Below are 20,159 nucleotides of genomic sequence, written 5' to 3'. Positions count from 1 at the left end.
ATCCAAGATTCCTTCTCTTTGGAACAGCAGGTTGTGGGTTTAAACTCCATGCCAGGATTTAAGTGCTTAATCTTGGTGGTTGACCTGTATATGGGGACAATAATGTTTGTATTTCATATTGTACAATACAAAATTACATTTGTGTTCGCACCTTTCATGTTGGGGGATGTCCCAAGACACTGTACCAATAATGTCAATGTTTCAAAGCACTTTACAGTAATTGTTACATTTAGTGACCATTTGTAGACCAACTGCTAATTTGAGCACAGCAATGTCCCACAACATCCCTGCAGTGATTGGGAAATTGTTGGCCAGCAGAATCAGAGAAATTCTTCTCATTTTAAATAGTATCATAGTATCTTTAACTTTTCCAATGAATTGTTCACCAGCCTTATTACATGCATTGGTTTCTCTTGGGGGGCATATATTATTGGAATTTTGACCCTTTGGCTATGGGCTTTAAACCCAAATATCTGAGAGAATAGTACTTACTGAGTCAAACTGTTATACACTCTTTAAAGTTGTTAAAATTCAGATTGGGCAACAAGCACTTGAGAACCAAGTGTCAGTGGAGACCAACGGTAGACAGCCATATAGACACCATTATATAGACAAAGGTACAGATCGCCATTTTCCACCTCAGCCACATTGCCCGACTCCATCCATATCTCGAAACTGACGCAGCTGAAACCCTCATCCACACCGTAGTCATTTCCTGGCTGGTCTCCCCAGCACCACACAACACAATTTGTTCAAAACTGCCACCCAGATACTCACCTGCACAAAACTATGTACCCCCATCATACTAGTCCTTGCGAGGCTCCACTGGATCCCAATCACCGAACGGATCGTTTGAAAGATTGTCTCACTCATTTTCAAATCCCTTCATACCCTCGCATCACACCACCTATGCGACCTGCTTACCCACTGCTCGGCTGCCTCCAGCTTGCCCTTCGTTCCACCATCAGTGGCCATGCATTCAGCCACTATACCCCAAAATTCTGGAATTCTCTCCCTCAATCCCTCAGTCTTCAAATCCCAGCTGAAAACCTTCCTTTATGATCGTGCTTCCATCCCCTCTCCCCCAGCTCATTGTCAAGACTGTCAAGTGCTCCAGGACGCTGGCAGACCAATATAGAAGCCACAGAGGGCAAACATCCTAAACAGGCAATTAGAACCTAAATTTAACATCTCATTCAAAAAAAAAAGGCACTTCTAACAATGAAACATCCCCCTACTGTCCAGTCAACAAGGAAGCTCCATTTTCCAGTTTATGAGATCAGTAAAAGATTTTAGATATTTAACTTGGAAAATCAAACCTGGATAAATCATTTAAAAATGGATCCAGATACAATTCTATTGAGTGAGCAATTTCATATACATGAACTTTGCTAGGCAACTAGATCAAGTAATTAGAAGATTTTATTAGAGAAATTATGAATAGTAACAGACGTTTCCATTTTCTTGCATCACAAGACACTTACACAAGAGACCTTTAAAAAATCAATCACCATTTCAAAAACACCCACTGCTCATATGAGCAGTTAAAGGTTTAAATATAACTTTGGATATACAACTTGCTTTCATACAAATTCACGATGAGACAGCAACATGTGCTTCACCATGATTTAAAAATAGTCTCACAAATAAGCCAAACAACTCGATGTTGCTTAAGTGTCAATGAGCCAAGTACAACTCAGTAAACCAAAGACCTCAGTTATTTTCAACAGTTGTTGAATTTAGTTGTTCACTGCTTGATTTTTTGTTGAGATCACGCTGAAAGATAAAAAATTATGGTCAGAAATTAGCCACAGAGATCACAACCTGACTCTTAAATGTTTTATAAAGGCAGAAATACTGTAGATTCAAACAGCCTTCAATATACTAAATTAGAATGTCTAAGTAGACCATTTCTTGCACCCCATCCCTCTGCAATATGGTTAACCGAATTAGTAATTTGTACACACACTTATCATGAAAGAATATTGCAGTGCTTCAAAAAAAAAATGAATTAATTTAAAATCAAGTATTTGTTATGTCAGGAACCCTGGCAGCTAATTGTTGCCAGCAATGTCCCATTAACAATGAGATGAGAAGCAAGGTAATGAATTTTTGGAGTGGATTATGAGTTGCATATAAGTAAGAAGGAATTACATTACCCATAATTATATAATTAGCCCAAATGACGATCTTAATATACAACCAATAAATGTTAATTTATTTGGCAGTTAATTTCTTAAGGGTATCTGTAATTCCTTCTGTGCCATACCAGTCTTCATAGAGCACACCATTTTGTTTAGCTTTGGAGAATCAAGACTGAACCTCACATTGTAGCATTACTCAAAATGCCAGAATGAAGTTTAAACTGTTTAAGGTTAGTTCTAGCCAGACTATAGTATTAGAACATAGACACATTTTAAAAAGTGTTCAACAAAATACAATCACTCCAGTTTATGGTAAACCCTGTGAAGCATTTTGAGATATCCTCCCAATGTGAATGTTGATGCATCAAATAAGGATTTCTTATAACGGTTATTTACCGAAAACTCTGAATAGCTGGTAACCAAGCGGTTCAATGTACTGAGTGGCTGAGGTGTCCTGGGTGAAGGTGCCACACTGATGTGTGTTTTAACCTGTTTATGGTCTTGTAGAGCTGGTCTCTGCAATAGATCTGGCAATTTGCTGACACATGGAGTCTAAATGGAAACAGTCAAAACTCTAAAATCCATCTTATTTTTTTAAAAATTACAATGTTCAAATACTTGATCGGCTTGTTTCAGGACTCTAAAATTAGAAACATTTAATGAATACAATATATTTATCACTACAAAGGGCTCAATAAGCCATTCTAAAATTCTTCAATGATGAATTTCAATCTCATTTGTGCTTCAAAAGTCTAATTTCTGCTCTCATTCTAATCCCACCTTTGGATATACGGTGGTGACTGCTGACTTTCTATCACAAGGCAAAATAAAGAAACACAAATGGCCACAAAGCAGAAGGAAAAAAAACTCTGCAAATCAATTTGTCAATTAACTTCCCAAACAATCTTAACATTTCAAACCAATTTTGTTTGTGTCACTGAAACCCATAGGTTTCACTAAACATAGGAAACATTCTTGCAGGACCACATCCTACTGTTATGAAACCTTTGAGGAAGCAGCTGAGATAATGAGTTGCAAAAAAATCTAACTAATGCAGGTAATGCTCAATGGAAACCATATTGCTTTGCTGAGTATAGTAAATAGCATAATCAGTTTAAAAGCAAAGGGAACTCAATCCATCTTATTTTGTAAAGTTCATTTTAAGTTCAATGGGAAGCCAGATGAGTGACAGTATAGTTTTTGTGCTAATATTCCTGAAGTTTGAGGTTCCACAAACTAGTAAGGATATTACAAATGCACTTGAGGAGATAAAGTAAAGGCCTAATTTGAGACACCACTGTTAAATATATGTTAAAAATGACAAATCTAGATAAATTTTATTTTAGGGAGGAAGATGCCATTTGACAGAATAACAGGGATGACGAAAGGAAATAACATAACATTTAGGAGCAGGAGTAAGCCATTTGGCCCTTCGAGCCTGCCCCGCCATTCAATCATGGCTGATCTCCTAATCTAACTCCAGCTAATAACCTAACCCTGCCTTATCCCCATACCTCTTAATCCCTTTTGCAATAAGAAATATCTATCTCAGTCTTGAATATGTTCAAGGACTGAGCGTCAACAGCCCTTTGGGGTAGTGAGTTCCATACATTCACCACCCTTTGAGTGAAGAAGTTCTTCCTCAACTCAGTGCGAAAGGGCTGCCTCTGATTTTAAGGTTGTGACCCCTGGTTTTAGTTTCTCCAACCAGGGGAAACAATCTCCCACTATCTACTCTATCGTGCCCTTTGATGATCTTATAGGTTTCTATAAGATCCTCTCTAATTCTTCTATTTTCTAGAGAATATAGGCCCAAATTGGTCAGCCTATCCTCATAACTCAACCCCTTCATCCCTGGTGCTAACCAAGTAAATCTACGCTGCACCCCCTCCAAGGCAAGTACATCCTTCCTTAAATAAGGAGACCAAAACTGCACACAGTATTCCAGGTGTGGTCTCACCAGGGCCCTATACAGTTGCAGCAAGACTTCCCTACTCTTATACTCTAATCCTTTCATAATGAATGCTAACATACCGTTCGCCTTCCTAATTGCTGCTGCACCTGCAGACTAACTTTCTGTGATTGGTGTACAAGGACACCCAAGTCCCTCTGGACGCTAACACATTCCAATCTCTCCCCTTCTAAAAAATAACCCGCTCTACTGTTTTTGCTACCTAGGTGGATGACTTCGCACTTCCCTACATTATACTTCATCTGCCACCTACCTGCCCAATCACCTAACCTATCTATGTCGTGCTGCATTTTTTTAATGTCATCCTCTGTGTTGACACTTCCTAGTTTTGTGTCATCCGCAAATTTGGATATATTAACTTTGATGTCCTCATCTAGATCGTTGATGTAGATGGTAAGTAGCTGAGGCCCAAGGACTGATCCTTGTGGCACTCCACTAGTCACATCCCGCCAATCTGAAAAGGACCCGTTTATCCCTACTCTTTGTTTCCTACCCATTAACCATTCCCCAATCCACATTAATATGCTCTCCCCAATTCCATGGGCCCCTATCTTTTGGACTAACCTTTAATGTGGCACCTTATCAAATGCCTTCTGGAAGTCCAAATAGACCACATCCACTGATTCACCCTTATCTAGTTTACTCAAAATATCCTCAAAAAACTATGAGATTTGTCAAACATGAATTCCCTTTTGTAAAGCCATGTTGACTTGGCCTAATTATATTGTGCTCCCCTAAATACCGCACTACCACATCCTTAATCAATGATTCTAAAATTTTTCCTATCACTGATGTAAGGTTAACTGGCCTATAGTTCCCCATCTTTTCCTTTCCACCTTTTTTGAATAGTGGTGTGACATTTGCGATCTTCCAATCCATGGAGACTGTTCCAGAATCCAAGGAATTTTGGAAGATCAGACATAAGGCCTCCACTATCTCATAAGCTACCTCTTTTAAAACCCTGGGATGCAAGCCATCCGGACCAGGGGATTTGTCATTTTTTAGTGCTAACAGTTTCCCTAGCACCAATTCTCTACCAATGAAAATTTCCCTAAGTTGCTCCCTGTCCTTAGCCCCTTGGTTCATCTCTATTGTTGGCAGACTTGTTGTGTCTTCTAGGGTGAAGACAGGTGCAAAGTACCCATTTAGGGACTCTGCCATGTCCTTATCCTCCATTACAACTTCTCCCGTCTCTGACTGAAGTGATGCTTCTTTAATTGAATAGTTTGCCATCACAGATTAACACATGGATCCAGCAGTCAAGCTCAGAATGAAACAGATGCTGCAAAGGAAACCATTTTTAACAGCCTGTGTACTGGAGCCCTATTTCAATCCAAAGAGAAACACAAATATTGAATATGCATTGCAACACTGAGTGTATTAAAGGAAATTTGTTCAGGATTCCCTAAACACAGCTATAGGTGACAAATAAAATCCTTTAATTTGAAGACTATGCATTCCCCACCCCACCCTCCAAATACACATGCGTCTTAAGAACTTGGACCAGAGTTCTTAAGACAGAACACCGACCTTCCGACCAGAAAGAGGCGGTTTGCCTACATGGACACTGGAAACGTTGGAGCCACCGCTCACCGAAGAGGCTCCATCAAGCTGGAAGAGAAAGCATTTAAAGAGAATGAAATAAAACTGCTTTTCGAATAGAACAAAGATACAACTAACTCATGTATAGCTAGTTCAATCAAGTTAACTGTCAAAAAAAATGCCACCTAATGTAACTTGAGCATTAGCATCCAAATTAAAAATTAAATAGGAGAGATTTATCAGATCAATATCGAGTTAACGTACCAGTTATGAATATGCTGGCTCACATAAATTAGTGAGCACAAAATTAGTTTATTAAGGCTATCTTTTAGCTTTGTAAGCTAGTTTTGCTTGTCAAAGGGGAACTTGAAGCAATTTGAATACAAAGTACACATCTTGAAATTAATAACATTTAGAGGTAAAGTACATGTCAAGACAAGATAGCAAATAGATCCCAGCTGCCTTTTCAGGTGGATGCTAAAGATTTGAAAAGAGAATGGAGTTTTTTTNAATATAAAAAGTATAAAGCCCAGCAGTCTTTCACTTAGCTGGTCATTCACCTGCAAACTATTCGTGGGGCAAGCTTCAAATAATATCACTGAATCTTTACCATCCACCAAAAAAGAGATTGGTTTTATATCACATCCAAAGAAAGGCAATCCAGAAATGTAGCGTTCTCAACGTTGCACTACTGTCAGCTGACCACAAGTTTGAAGTCCCTGATCCAGGAATTGAAGGTCTTCTGACCAAGAGTTGAAGTAATACCAATTGAACTAAGCTAACTGCCAATCATTCCCTCAGGAATCTGTCTCACCAAGTAGTATTTTTCAGGGTTATCTTGTGTGGCTATTAGCTACCATTTTTGCCACCCACTACTAGAAGACTTCACTTTTAAAACTTACACTTGGTATAGTACCTTATCAGAGATATCTCAAAGTGCTTCAAGGGATTTTACAATACAACATTACATGTGTATGGCGTCTTTCACGTTGGGAGGGCAGCCCAAGGAGCTGGACAGTCAGGGATTTGGACTCGAGCAGGGGTTTGGGATCAGAGAGGGTGGAGGGCAGATAGGAGGGTGGCCAAAGGTGCAGTTGAGGAGGAGGGTCTTGAAACGTGCCTTGGAAGAGGTGAGTAGGGAGCATGGTGAAGAGAATGTGGGATGGAGTTCCAATGGGTGAGGGCAGAGAGGCTTAAGGCCTGACTGCCAATGGTGCGATTGGCCAGGCGGCGGAGGTAGAGCCAGCCAGAATCTGCTGAGTGGTAGGAGCGGACAGGTTAATATGGGGTCAGCAGATCAGACATAGGAAGGAGCAAGGCCGCGGAGGGCCTTGAAAGCAAGGACAAGGATTTTGACCTCTATCGTTCTGGGGGATGGGGAGCTGGGCGATGGTGGGGGTGATAGGGTCACAGAGCCCGGTGCAGGAGAGGATACGAGTTGCAGAGTCCTGGATGATCTTCAGATTTTGGAGGGAAGAGTTGGGAAGGCCGACAAGCAGGGAGTTGGTATAGTCAAGCCTAGATGTGATGAGGGTTTCGGCGACCTGAGGGGCGAGGTAGTGGCGGAGCCTGGAAATGAGGTGGAGGAAAGCCAGAGTGAGTCATGGCACGGATGTGAGGTAGAAAGGACAGTTGAGGGTTAATCAAGACACCAAAGTTCCGGATTGGCTCAGTGAGGTGGAATGTGCATCCCTGGATGGTGATACTGTCAGTGCCTGAGGTGTGGAGGCACTGACAGGAGCCAATCAGGAGGGCCTCGGTCTTATTGATGTTCAGCTGCAGAAAGTTAGCTCTCATCCAGGACTCGATGTCCTGGAGTGGTCCTGGAGTCAAGAGTGAAGGTAGACAGAGTTGGGTGTCATCTGCATACCATCCTTGGAAGTTGACCCCAAGTCTGCGGATGATGTCACCAAGAAGGAGCATGTACAAGTTGAAGAGAGGACCGAGGACAGAGCCCTGAGGAACACTGCACAAGACTGTGCAGGGGCTGGAGGAGAAGCAGTTTATGGAGACAAAGTGGAGACTGTGCGAGAGGAAGTATCTGAACCATTCCATGAAGGTTGAGGTGAGAGAGGTGGTGGAGGAAGATACAGTGGTCAACTGTATCAAAGGCAGCAGAGAGGTCAAGGAGCAAGAGGCAACAGATGGACAGAATTTCATTTGTCACTTTGACCAGGGCTGTGGTCAGCACTGAAACACGATTGGAGCGGTTCGTATAGAGTGGCGGGAGAAGAGCGAAGCAATGACTTGTTCAAGGATGTTGGAAAGGAGAGGGAGGTTATAATAATAATAATCCTTGCATTTGATATAGCACTTTTCACGTCTTCTCGACATCTCAAAGCGCTTCACAGAATAGACTGTAACACGGTAGCTAATTGCGCACAGCAGTGTCCCACAAACAGTCGTAGACTGAGTGACTAAATTATTATACCACCATGCCCGTTCAAAATGAAGTTTAGAATCTTACCCGGTATAACTTCCTTTTAAGAAGAGACCAATTTTCATCAGCCCTTTCTCATCAAGTCAACTATACTAGTTACTGCATTTGGTATTGTACCTTTCACATCGGGAAGCAGTCCCAAAGCACTTCACGTAATACATACATTATAAGTGGAGTGACTATGGTGGGTGAACACAGCAGTCAATTTGCACAAAAGCACAACTGCCAACTATGGAAAGAATGACTTATTTTATTTTGCAGACTGTTAGTCAGGACAGGGAGAAACTCCCTTCTTTTTGAATCATGGACGAGATCTTTAACATCCACCTGAACAGGCAGAGAGGGCCTCAGTTTAACATCTCACCCGAAGCAAGGCAACAATGCAGCACACCTCAGTACTGTGCTGCAGTGTGAACTTAGACATTGAGTTCCAAGTCCTGATGTGAGACTTGAACCTATAACCTTCCAACTCTGAGACGAGAGTGCTATTAAATAACTATAGGGACAATAGCAATTCTATAACTATCGGTTACAAGAACATGCATTTGAAGTCTGAGAAAGGGATAAGCATCCGAGGGGTTCTAGAAATAGCACTGAAACAAAACAGTTTGACTTACTCTTCTGATTTTGTTGCTCGGAGTACTAAATCCACCCAGAGGCCGTTTTAGAGATGGTTTGCTTGAAACTCCACTTTCCTTCTTTTCACATTGGAAAGAAAAAAATTATGCAGACACCAAAAGCAGCAAACAATCCTTTAGAGCTTATATTCAAACAAACCTCAGGTATCTGTTTACAAACATATTTATGTTAATATTTTGTCCTATTAAAGTATGGGGGAAAGTGTGTAGGAGAGTGGGATTATATCATGTGGTTCATGGAGATTTTGTGCAGACTGGAATCAGCCAATGACATATTTCTGTCATGCAACATTCTATGAAGACCAAGGAGTTGACTGAAAACCAGCTAGTTTCAGCGCTGCTCATTAGAGATATTTTAAAATATAAAAGTAGGATTATAAATAATTTAAGCCTATAGATCATTCAAATGTGTTTGGGCTGGAAAATATTCAACTGAACATCACATAAAGAAGTTGGCTTCACTGAAGAGAATCCGTTAATATTCAAATCATCTACTTACCGGTCCTTGCCTTTTCTCTCTCTTTATTCTATATTGTTCCCACTGCTCAGCGATATAATCAATAAACCTTTTACCATTAACCAGGAAGGGGCAGCCTTGTTCTTCTTCCCATTTTTCAATGCATACTTTCAGTTCTTCCTCCATCTGAAATTCAAGATTTAAATAAAATTAGAGAAATGGAAGCATAGGAGAAATGTGATGCAATTAAAACTGAGTTGTTTAAGACCAGATATGAACTTGGAGATTACAATGCCACACATAGAATTTACAATATAATAATGGGTCCAGACACCTATTGGCACAAAGAGAAAGAAAGGATGCAAATGGTTTAAGAAACTATTACTAAGGGCAGCAATTCATGTACTTTCATGTGGAATCCTGTAGCTCAGTGGTTAGAGCACTCGACTCGCAAGCGAGACCTGGGTTCGATTCCTGTGCAGGCCAAAACTTTGGGCACGTTTCCTGACTCCACACGCCTAGCAGTAAGTAGGAACCCAGTGATTGGCAGATCGCTTTTCCAGGGGTAATAATTCCTTCCAAAAAATAATAAATTGGTCACTCAATCCACAATTGTTTGTGGGACAAAACTGTGCACAATTGGCTGCTGCGTGTCGCCCACAAAATAGTCAATTTTCTTCAAAGACATGATAAGGAGATATATCAAATGCAATGATTATTATTTGTGTATAGTAATTTGACACAAGGTAATGATCCCACTAATATACAGTCAATTCACTTTACAGTGTGTTCTGTGAAGCGCTTTGGGACGTCCTCCCGACGTGAAAAGCGCTATATCAAATGCAAGGGTTATTATTAATGTCAAGTCCCAAAGCTCACAATAAGTTGAATGTTGTAGCACCCTCTCGTGAAAACTGAACAATAGTCAATGTTGCTTAACGTCACATTAAATCCTGTGAAACACTATGGGATATCCTCCCAACATGAAAGGCACTAAACCAAATGCAAGGATTATTTTCGAACTCCCTTCTGGTTCAATATCCCATGACAAATATTGATCTTCAATTGAATTCCTCACTCAACAACAACGTGCACTAATATAGCGCCCTCCACACAGGGCAGCGTCTCAGAGCACTTAACAGTGGCTGAGCCTGACTCCGAGCTGGTGGGGAGGTGGCCGTAAGCATGGTTGAAGAGGAAAGTTTTCAGGCAGGACTTGAAAGAGGGAAGAGATGGGCCAAGGCGGAGGGATTGAGGGAGAGTGTTCAGAGTTTGGGGTGCAGTGGTTGAAAGCGCGATCTCAGATGGTGGGGTAGAGGGTGCAAGGGACGAGCAGGGGGCTGGTACCAGTCGAGTGGAGCACCGGATGGTGGATTGGGGAGTGAGGTGAGGTGACGAGCGCGTGCACAAGGGTTTCGGCTGCATTTGAGGTAAGGTACGGTCAGAGGCGGGAAATGTGGCGGAGGTGGAAGAAGGCGGTCATGGACAGGATGTGGGGGAGGAAGGACAGCTAGAGGTACGGTAAGTGTACATAGGCTATTGTAAGTGTACATAGCAAAGAGAAATTCCTCAGATAGTGTTCACCTTTGGCAGCTTTCTCTGAAGTTGATTCCGCTCCTTCTCTTCTTTCAGTAGAGTTCCACCTCGATTAGCATATCTGTTTCGGTCTGACGCCTTCTTCTACAGAAGGAGAAACATGGCTATTTCTGCAGTCCAAATATTCAAACAAGATCCATGGTGATCTCAAAAAGATAAATGACCTTGGGACACTGAAGCTTCTGGCTTAAATCAATTTCAAAACTTTCAAAACAAGATGTATCAAACTACAGATCATTCACACTTTTCCTACTGACTGTCAATTGTCCAAGGCAAATTACATGATCAAGAAATTGGGCGACGTTTCAAGGTGCACAGTGCAGGAGACCACGACAGTTAAGTGCAATAAAAAACACAAAGCACATCAGAAAGTTAAGCATACATTATGTATGGGCGAGAAAAGACAAGTTCCAGTCATGAAGTGCTGTATGAATTAAGGCACAGTAAGTAGTTTGGGATTCTAACAATGAACAAGAGACAAAAAAGAATAAACTGAAGCAAATAAATAAGTCATTTTTCTTCAGAAGCAGCAACTGAACGATCAAGACAAAGCAGTGGAAAGAATTCATAGAAGTTTGAGAACAATAGCCCACATAATATCTTAAACATTGTAACCTACAAAATGAGTTTCATTTTTTTCCAGGTTACGCAGATTTGTCTTGCAAGTTTGAGCCTCAGATGATAAAACTAAATAAGGATCAAACCAAATTACCCAATACTGGATCTAAATAATAGTAAGCCTTTTATAGAGAGAATGTCAAGGACAGATTGATTATAGCACATACCACTAATAGTGACACTGTAAAATGAAAGCATTTAAAAACAATGAGAAAGCTGAGCTAGCAATCTTATACCTCCAATTCTAGAAACTGCTTCCATTTCTGCTCCCATTTTTCAACATTTTCAAACATATTCTTGTACTTCTGATGATAAAGTGACATTTTCAGCAGCTCTTCATCATGTTCTTTCAGTAGTTCTTCTGTGAAGTGATCTGTATGGAAGTCATTTAACATGAATTGAATTTTTTAAAAAAACTATTAAACATCCACATCTTTTTCACATTTCCTTTGCTTTTACTAGTTTCATAGTTTATTGCATTCAGGTTTGACTACACCAGATCCCTGCTTGTCAGCCTTCCCAACTCTTCCCTCCACAAGTTACAGATCATCCAGGCTTCACTGGCTCCCCCAGAAGATAGAGTTCAAAATCCACATCCTCGCCTTTAAGGCCCTCCACGGCCTTACTCCTTCCTACATCTGTGACCTGCTAACCCCATACCAACTTGTCCTCTCCCTCTGGCCTGCTTCACATCCCCGCCCAGACCACCCCACCATCAGCAGTCGGGCCTTCAGATTCACTGCCCCCACCCTTTGGAATTCCATCCCAGTCCCTTAGTCTTGCTTGCGCGCCTGCTTCAAAACAGGTCTCAAGACCATCTTCTTCGACTGTGCATTCGGCCAATCTCCTACCCCTATCCTCCACTCCCCCCCCCCCCGGATCTCAACCTCCTGCTCTGTTCCAAATCCCCGACGGCCCAGCGTCTTAGGACATCCTCCGGACGTGAACGGCGCTAAAGAAATGTAATTTGTTGCTGTGGTCAAAAACATACTGAAATAGGGAACGGTCATTACCATCAGAGAGTGCGGCAAAGCTTGTCTTTTGTTTCTGACTGCAGAAACACTTGTCCCAGTAATTGTGTAGCTCTTGGCGGATGCCAGTGATAACCTGCTTAATGTTCTTGGCTTTCACTTGCTCAAGTCGTTCAACCTCATGTTCTAACTATAATAGAAAGACAGCTTCAGTAAAGCAAAGAAAACTCAAAACTGCACATCAATATCAGAATTGCAGGTAGAAACCTAGTTAGTGGGTACAAGCATTCAAGCTAGCAGTTCAACAAAAAAAAAACAAGAAAACAACAGATCTTCCATTTCCAGCCAGTTTTGCTTCAAAGTTAACTTAAACACAATCCTTTTGTTTTTAAAGTTCACAATATGAATTCGATACTAACCGCTCGATTTATATCAAGTATCGAACCTTGTTCAGGCAAGACAAAGTCTTTCTGCTCCTCTATAGGGATTTGCAGTAAAGACCACAGAAGCTTCATTTGTTTTTTCAGAGTCTCCTGTGTAGCAAGCAACTCTTCCTTTCGGAGCTTCAGCTGCGGTTGAAAACAAGTGATGCAAACATTACACAATTTAACCGTGCCACTTCACAATACAATTTAGCCTCTGAAAACTCATCAAAATATAGTTCAGCAGATTTTCTGACCTGTTCAAGCAACACTTCAAGTGCTTTAATGTTCCCATCAGAGAGATAAAAGAGATTAGCCGTCTCAAGGACTGCATCATTTTCAAGTGTAGTATCAGGAGAACAACCTAGATCCTCAAATAGCTTTATGATTTTTTGTTTGAGCCCAAGGAAAATATCTTGCCGACGTTCCTAAAGGAAATAACATACGTCAACTAACAAATCCCACATTGTAACCAGCTGCAAGAAGTGAAATAGAACTCGTAATGCACTACTCAGTCAAGAAAAAAAAAAAAAAGTTGTATAGTTAAGACTGCTGGACAAGTATCAGTACCAACATTGGCAGAATGAATGGGCCTGAAACAGGCTTGATGGATATGGAGTGATGTATGCAAAGTGCAGCAGCACTGCTTAGTTACACATGACAAGTTAAACTCTCACCCCAAACAGTTCACTAGGCCCACAATCTGCAATTCGAAACTCAAACAAAGCAGACGATACATACTTGTCTTGACAATGTAATAAGACAACAACTTGCATTTATAGAATGCTGCATCAGTACCTGTCAAATGATTAAGGATAAATCATTTATGTAAAGTGCTGCAACTGTATTTACAGGTAAATGCAGTAGCTGATTTGTGTACATCAATGTCCCACACAGCCATGAAATTAATTACTAGTTTTATTTACTAGGACATCAGGAAAATCAGTTATCACCACACCCCTACTCCAAAGAAACAGGTAATAGACTTTTGGTAAAGGTTGTTTTAAAATGCAAGTTAACAGCGTTGATTCATCCATATTCTCACATGCAGCATTGGTTGTTTAAAACCAACAGTTCACAATTGTTTTCAAGCCTTAATTCCAGAAAGTCAAGCATGATGCCACATCCTTGCCAAGGTCTAAAACGTAAAAGCGGGATTCCAGAAGCAAGGTGATCACCTATGGTATGTGACTGCCATACCAAGGATTATACTTGTAGTATAATAGTTTGAAGTGTACAAAATCTTTTAGCAAAGGAAATAATTCTAAAAATAACCCCCAAACTGGAAACACATAAGCCAAATGATAAAGGCAAGACTGAAGTTTAAAAAATGGATATCATTCAAAGCAGAAGTCATAAAAGTGTAGAGTGATCCAGATGAGGCAGTGATCAACAGAAAGGTAGGAGGTGATTTGTCTGCAAGCATTAATCACTAGTCCTAAACAGCAGTATTACTATTTCATAGCCCTCAAAGGAAATTAGACAACTGGTCAGATATTGTAATCCAATTACACGACTTACAAAAGTGCTCATGTTAAGCAGGTAAAGTAACAGGTGTCACTTTGAGCAGGTTTTAGTTGCTCACACCCCCTCCCCAAAAAAACTCCCCAAATTTACATAGCAGCAACAAGAGTATATCACCAGGATTACATTCAGGCCCTTTATGTCCCAGAGATTACAAACTAGGTCGCTTGGAGTTAGTAGGATGTGGGTTCAAACTCACACGACAGGATTTGGAATTGTCTAGCCCAGTGGTGACCAACCTATGGCTTCAAAAAGTCTGTTCTAAATTGTTTTGTTTTTCCTTGATTGTATTTTATGATATAAATCAAGAAAAATGTTTTTGTTGGTCCACCACTGGTCTAGCCTGATACTCCAGTGAAGTCCTGGTGCTGTGCTAGATTGTCAGAGGTGTCATCCTTTGGACGAGATGCTAAACTGAAGTCCTACCCATCTGTTCAGATGGACGTTAAAGATCCTATGGTACTATTCGAAAGAGAAGGAAATTTTTCCTGATGTACAATCTTCAAGATAAATATGGCCATTCACTTTACAACCATCTGTGGGAAACTGCTGTATACATTTGCTGCCACATTAATCTACAAAACAGTCACTTCACAGTAAATCTGGTGAATCACTTTGACATCCTCCTGATGTGAAAGAGTATTAAATGCAAGATTATAAACAAATGTATAAAGAACACCTTTTCTTTGGAGATGTACATTATGTGCTCCTTAAGCTCCTTTACTTGTTGGAAAGAAGGAACTTTGCCAGTGGGAATGTAGTATGGCGTTTTGCAGATATCAGTGCATATAGCTTGATCTTCATCTTGAAGGCTTTTGCACTCTTCCAGGCGGACATTCTTCTCTTTAGTTAAAATTTCAAGCTTATTTCGAAGCTCTTTTTCCAGCTGAAGTATAGTAATATTCTCATCAACCTGCCAATTAGACATTAGTTTTAGCCTCAAACGCTGACAGGTCAAGATTCCAGTCAATATACATTTCACAAAGCATTATATTCTTACTCCTCTTCGACCATGCCTTTCATCACCCTGCTTCCCCACCTGCCCTCCACCCTCCCCGATCCCAACCCTCAGCTCGGGTCCGAAACTCTGACTGTCCAGCACCTTGGAACATCCTCCCGACGTGAAAGGCACTATACAAATGTAATTTTGTTGTTGTTGAGCTACCTTATTCTTCATATATTCAAGCACTATTAGCACAATTTTGAGGTGTGCAAACTACTTGTGCGCATTTTCAGCTCAAGCCCAGCCACCTATGCTGAAAACAAATTGTGTTCAATGCTAACAAAGCTGTTAACCTTTTACCCATTAAGTAGTTAAATGAAATCAAAATAAAGAAACTGACCCTGTGAAACCTTATCCCAGAAAGTCAGCAGCATGTCTAGCCCATGATGATTTAATTAGTAGGACCCCAGGAAGATCGCTTCTTGTCTGATACACTACAGCAACCAAGGCAAGCACCAACATGCCTAGTGGGTTATTGATCTAGGAAGCTAAATTACACTAGTAGAAATAATTGAAAGTAAATTAGTTCCTTCCATTCTTGCTTCTGAAGGCAGACTCAACTTGGCTACAGTTCTGCAGAAGTCAATCATTCTCCAATTATGAGTCTAGACAGCTAGTGTTGAGAACATCTCTTTGATTATGGGGCATCACAGCCAAGTCCAACCCTTGTCTCACAGATCTACACAAATATTTCTCAGCAGGGGACATGGATGGAGGACTGGAAACCCTGACTTTCCTCACATCCAAACATAATTTATCAGCATAGACCAGGGATCAATCCCTTGACCTTCCTGATCTGTGTGGCTTGGTTTCACTCAAGGCAATTACCAAATGAGTTATCAGGACATCTCTGCTTTATTTACTTTCAGTCAAAGTGCTGGAGGACCAGAGGATTATTTCATTTTAAAGGGGTATTGCCCAGGAGTACCTTTTGGTCCAAACATTTATGCTAAAACCAAAGAAGTCAAATTCACCCCCAAAAAAGAAATAGCAAGAAAATGTCACTTCAATACCACATCGTAAATCAATCTCTTCCTACACAGACTGAAGTTCTGTGAAGACAGTGTAATTCCATATTGTCTTGCAGGACAGGTGCTGACCTGCACAAGGAGCCACTCAACTTTTGGGGGAAAAATAAATGTTTCCTGACAGATGGTTACTTGGCAATCACTTCAGACATCAGGCGCATATCTAATGAAACAGACTAGTTAAGTTTAAGTCAGACAGCATATATTGCAAGTTCTTAACTAACATTACCTCATATGGATCTCGTTCAAGCTCAGAGCATAGTATCTTTAATTCCTTTTGCGAATTCTCAATGCTCTCTTCTAGTTGCCCTTTCATAAATTCTTCTTCATGAATCATTTGTTCCAGAAGATTCTAGGAGAAATGCCAAACTTTAGAGAGCCAATGCCAAACCCATTAAGTTTCCAAGCATTGTCCAGTTACCCAGGACACATTTTAAATGTATGTTGTGTTCGACTCACTGCCCACGAGTGGTTAAATGCTAAGCAGCAAAAACAGATACAACAGAAACTCACTAATAAGTTCTCCAAGTGTGGAGTCCTGTGGCTCGGAGGGGGGCGCACTCACCTCGCAAGTGAGTGACCTGGGTTCAATTTCCAGCAGGGCAAAATGTTGGGCAAGTTTCCTTACTCCACACGTCTGTTTACCTAGCAATAAGTAGGAACCTGGTTGTTAGTCGATTGGCGGATGGCTTTTCTGGGGGTAATACTTCCTTCAAAAAAAATAATCATAATAAATTGGTCACTTCAATCTACGACTGTTTGTGGGACACGGCTGTGTACAATTGGCTGCCGCATTTTGCCCATAAAATATAGAGTCAATTCACTTTGCAGTATATTCTGTGAAGTGTTTTGAAGCATCTCGAAGACATGATAAGGTACTATATCAAATGCAAGGATTATTATTGTTAATCAAATGGATTGAGGAATCTTAACATATTAGCAAATTGATCCCAGTAGATAGTTTGTATTATATAATATTGAAATGAAAGACTACAGCTTCCACTGTATCACATTGTTACCTTGCTACACCTCTACTCTCGAAGATTGCTTAGCTCTCTAAAGTTAGTTTCCATTTGTGCTATAAATGTTCTAAAACTCCTTCCTTCGGTTATAAATTGTCCACACAAAAAAAGTCACCACTTTACACCATATCCTGTGAAGTGCTCTGAGATGTCTTGATGACATAATGGGTGCTATATCAAATACAAGATTATAACAATTCCTCTTGCTTGCCCTTTTCCTTAAACCAATGCACTTCATACTGGGTTTAAGCAGGGTCTCCTGCAAAGACACTCAAGCTTGTACTTTGATGGAGGAGAGAACCTGCTAATTGCATGTGGCAAGGAATCATCCAGCATGTGCGGTTGGGGACATATGTCCTTCACATGCCTGGAACCTTATTGGCCCTTCACCTATGTTAGGCACTTAAGAGCAGTTTTCAAACTTAACCTCAGATGGCTTGCTCTCAGCCATTGATCAGGGGGAGGAAGAGAAGAGAAAGAGGGGTAAAGGAAGGAAAAACATTATACTCAAAGTCTTCAGGTATTTGGCATATGCAAGTGTGACAGTAATTAATAATTACTAATTATCTGAAGCAGAGGAGACACCCAGAGGCCAAGTAGGTTAGAGGTTTGCTAGACAGCATTTTACTGCTTGTTGATGAGTCAATCACAATAAAGCTGCTGTCACATGTGAACCAAGCAGCATGAAAGCTCCTTTGCCAGATTACTTAACTCAATTTAGATTTCAAATCATTTAAATTCAAGCAATAACAAAATCACAATTATTGCCATTTGACAGATTTTTAATTCAAACAAATAGTTATCTCGGACATTCTACAGAAAGGTGTGGAACAAGTTTCACACAACATTTGAGAAAGCAACTACCTCTATATAGTTATTCACAGATTCCATCCGCTGGACCCTCATATCTTCCTGAATGCCAATGGAATCCCACAGATCCTGGAGTTTCGTCAGAGCATGATTGAGAAGTTGGACCAATGAAGAAGCGAGAACGCCACTAAAATGAAAAGAAATTTACTGCAATAATTCAGTACGATACACCACACACATATGGAACTGAGCAACCAGCAGGGAACATACACCACTGAAAGGTTTGCACTGTAATGCATTGGGCAGGGTGGGCGAAGAGAAACAAAATCCGCATTTACATAGTGCTTTAGCATCTTCCACATAAAATATCTGAAACGACACGCCAAATATAATTGATATCATGCAGGAAAATAAAAAGTTATGACAACTTAAAAAAATAGGCTTTAGGTTTATAGTTGACAGTAATGGAGGAGCACTGTATTGTCAGAGATGTAATCCTTCAGGAGAAAACTCTAAACCGAGAGGTCCACTTGCTTGTTCAGGTGGATCCTTGCATTTCATAATGTTGGTACTTAGTGCATCGTCTTCGACACTGGGGGAGGATTTCAAAGGCTTCACAGTACTTACTGTAAAGCAGTCATTGTGTATTTCGTAGTCATAAGACACACAGCTGCCAATTTGCACAGCAAATGTCCCAAATGCACAAAATCCCACAAAAGGATGCATCATTTCTCCCTGTGGGCGTGGGATGTTGCTGTGCACAACACATTGCACCTGCAGTATATAGTGGAGTCCTGTAGCTCAGTGGTTAGAGCACTCGCCTTGCAAGCGAGAGACTTGGGTTCAATTCCAGGCAGAGGGCGAAACCTTGGGCAAGTTTCCTTACTCCACACAGAGCCTAATAATAATCCCTCCAAAACCAAAAACAATAATAAATTGGTCATTTTCAATCCACGACTGTTTGTGGGACATTACTGTGCGCAATTGGCTGCCGCGTTTGCCCACAAATATACAGTCAATTCACTTTACAGTGTGTTCTGTGAAGAGCTTTGGGACGTCCTCCCGACGTGAAAAGCACTATATCAAATGCAAGGATTATTATTATTAGTGCTTTTCACGTCGGAAGGACGTCTCCCGGCGTCAGACTGTTAAGTTGTGGCACTCAGTGCAAACACACAGGGCCGCACGAGCACTGTCTGTGTAAAAAGGGCGAACAAACAGCAGACTGACTGCCAAGTTTAATTGGCTTTAGAGGGGCCGCCATTTGACCAAACCCCCGGCCTAAACCACAGGGGGGAACCAAGAGACGAAAACCAGAGCTCCTCCGAGGCTTTCTCCTCCTCTCCCCCAACACTACACGGACGAGAACCCATTTGATGCCCAGGACAACCGCCTCACCTTCGCCTCGACATGTTTTGCTTCCCGTCTTTCTCGCAGAGACGATGATTAAACTGAGGCCTTCACAGACCGGACGACACTACCACTCACTCAACCACCCACCAACCGACTCACCCAACTGACACTGGGTTTAAATCTGCCAGAGCCGCCGCGAGCGCCGCCTATCATTGGGCAGAGCCCGAGACGCTCTGGACCAACCAGGGGCGCGCTGTGCGTCATTGCGCGTTGACGATAGGCGGATTTGGGAGGGCGGAGCAAGGCACGGAGGGGGGGGGGGGTTGGAGCTCGGCCAATCAGAGAAAGCGTTCCGGCGAAACCTGCGCTTGTCATTGGTCAAAGGCGGGAGCACCGCGGCCGCACCCGTTTCGCGCGAGACTTTCTTTTAAGACAGAGCCTCTCACGTGCAATTTGTTGTTGTTGTGTCTTTAGCTGTGATTGAGAGTGAAAAAAAAACTGGCTTTGGGCGGGTGCCTAATTTTTAATACTTTTTAAAAATGATTTCAAGCTGCAAAACGTGTTTGGTGTGGGTGTGTGTGTGTGTGTGTGGGGGGGTTCTTTTTTTTTGCATCGAAGA

At 41.3% G+C, this 20,159-nt stretch overlaps 1 protein-coding gene across 3 annotated transcripts; it reads right to left on the bottom strand.

The window, feature by feature from the left end:
- Positions 1-1,404: 1,404 nt before the first annotated feature.
- Positions 1,405-19,731, bottom strand: LOC103187948 (protein regulator of cytokinesis 1-like). Of its 3 annotated transcripts, none has more exons than XM_007907696.2 (14): positions 19,586-19,731; positions 18,242-18,374; positions 16,585-16,707; positions 15,004-15,237; positions 13,058-13,228; positions 12,798-12,947; positions 12,421-12,568; positions 11,644-11,780; positions 10,778-10,873; positions 9,236-9,379; positions 8,716-8,793; positions 5,647-5,727; positions 2,541-2,696; positions 1,405-1,776 (listed from the first exon to the last, which is right to left on the bottom strand). In XM_007907696.2, the coding sequence occupies exons 1-14, from the start codon at positions 19,597-19,599 to the stop codon at positions 1,714-1,716; spliced, it is 1,728 nt and encodes a 575-aa protein (XP_007905887.1). In that variant the 5' UTR covers positions 19,600-19,731; the 3' UTR covers positions 1,405-1,713.
- Between the last annotated feature and the right edge of the window lie 428 nt (positions 19,732-20,159).

This window comes from Callorhinchus milii, unplaced genomic scaffold (genome assembly GCF_018977255.1).
Source record: "Callorhinchus milii isolate IMCB2004 unplaced genomic scaffold, IMCB_Cmil_1.0 Scaffold1, whole genome shotgun sequence".
In the NCBI taxonomy this organism is placed as follows: Eukaryota; Metazoa; Chordata; class Chondrichthyes; order Chimaeriformes; family Callorhinchidae; genus Callorhinchus; species Callorhinchus milii.
This window is presented reverse-complemented; position numbering and strand designations above follow the sequence as displayed.

Coding starts and splice junctions, on each gene's coding strand:
- LOC103187948 (XM_007907696.2), bottom strand. Junction 8,794..9,235: donor GAGAGAAAAGGCAAGGACCG/GTAAGTAGATGA, acceptor TGTGAAAAGAAG/GAAAGTGGAGTTTCAAGCAA. Junction 2,697..5,646: donor CGCCTCTTTCTGGTCGGAAG/GTCGGTGTTCTG, acceptor GTTTCCATTTAG/ACTCCATGTGTCAGCAAATT.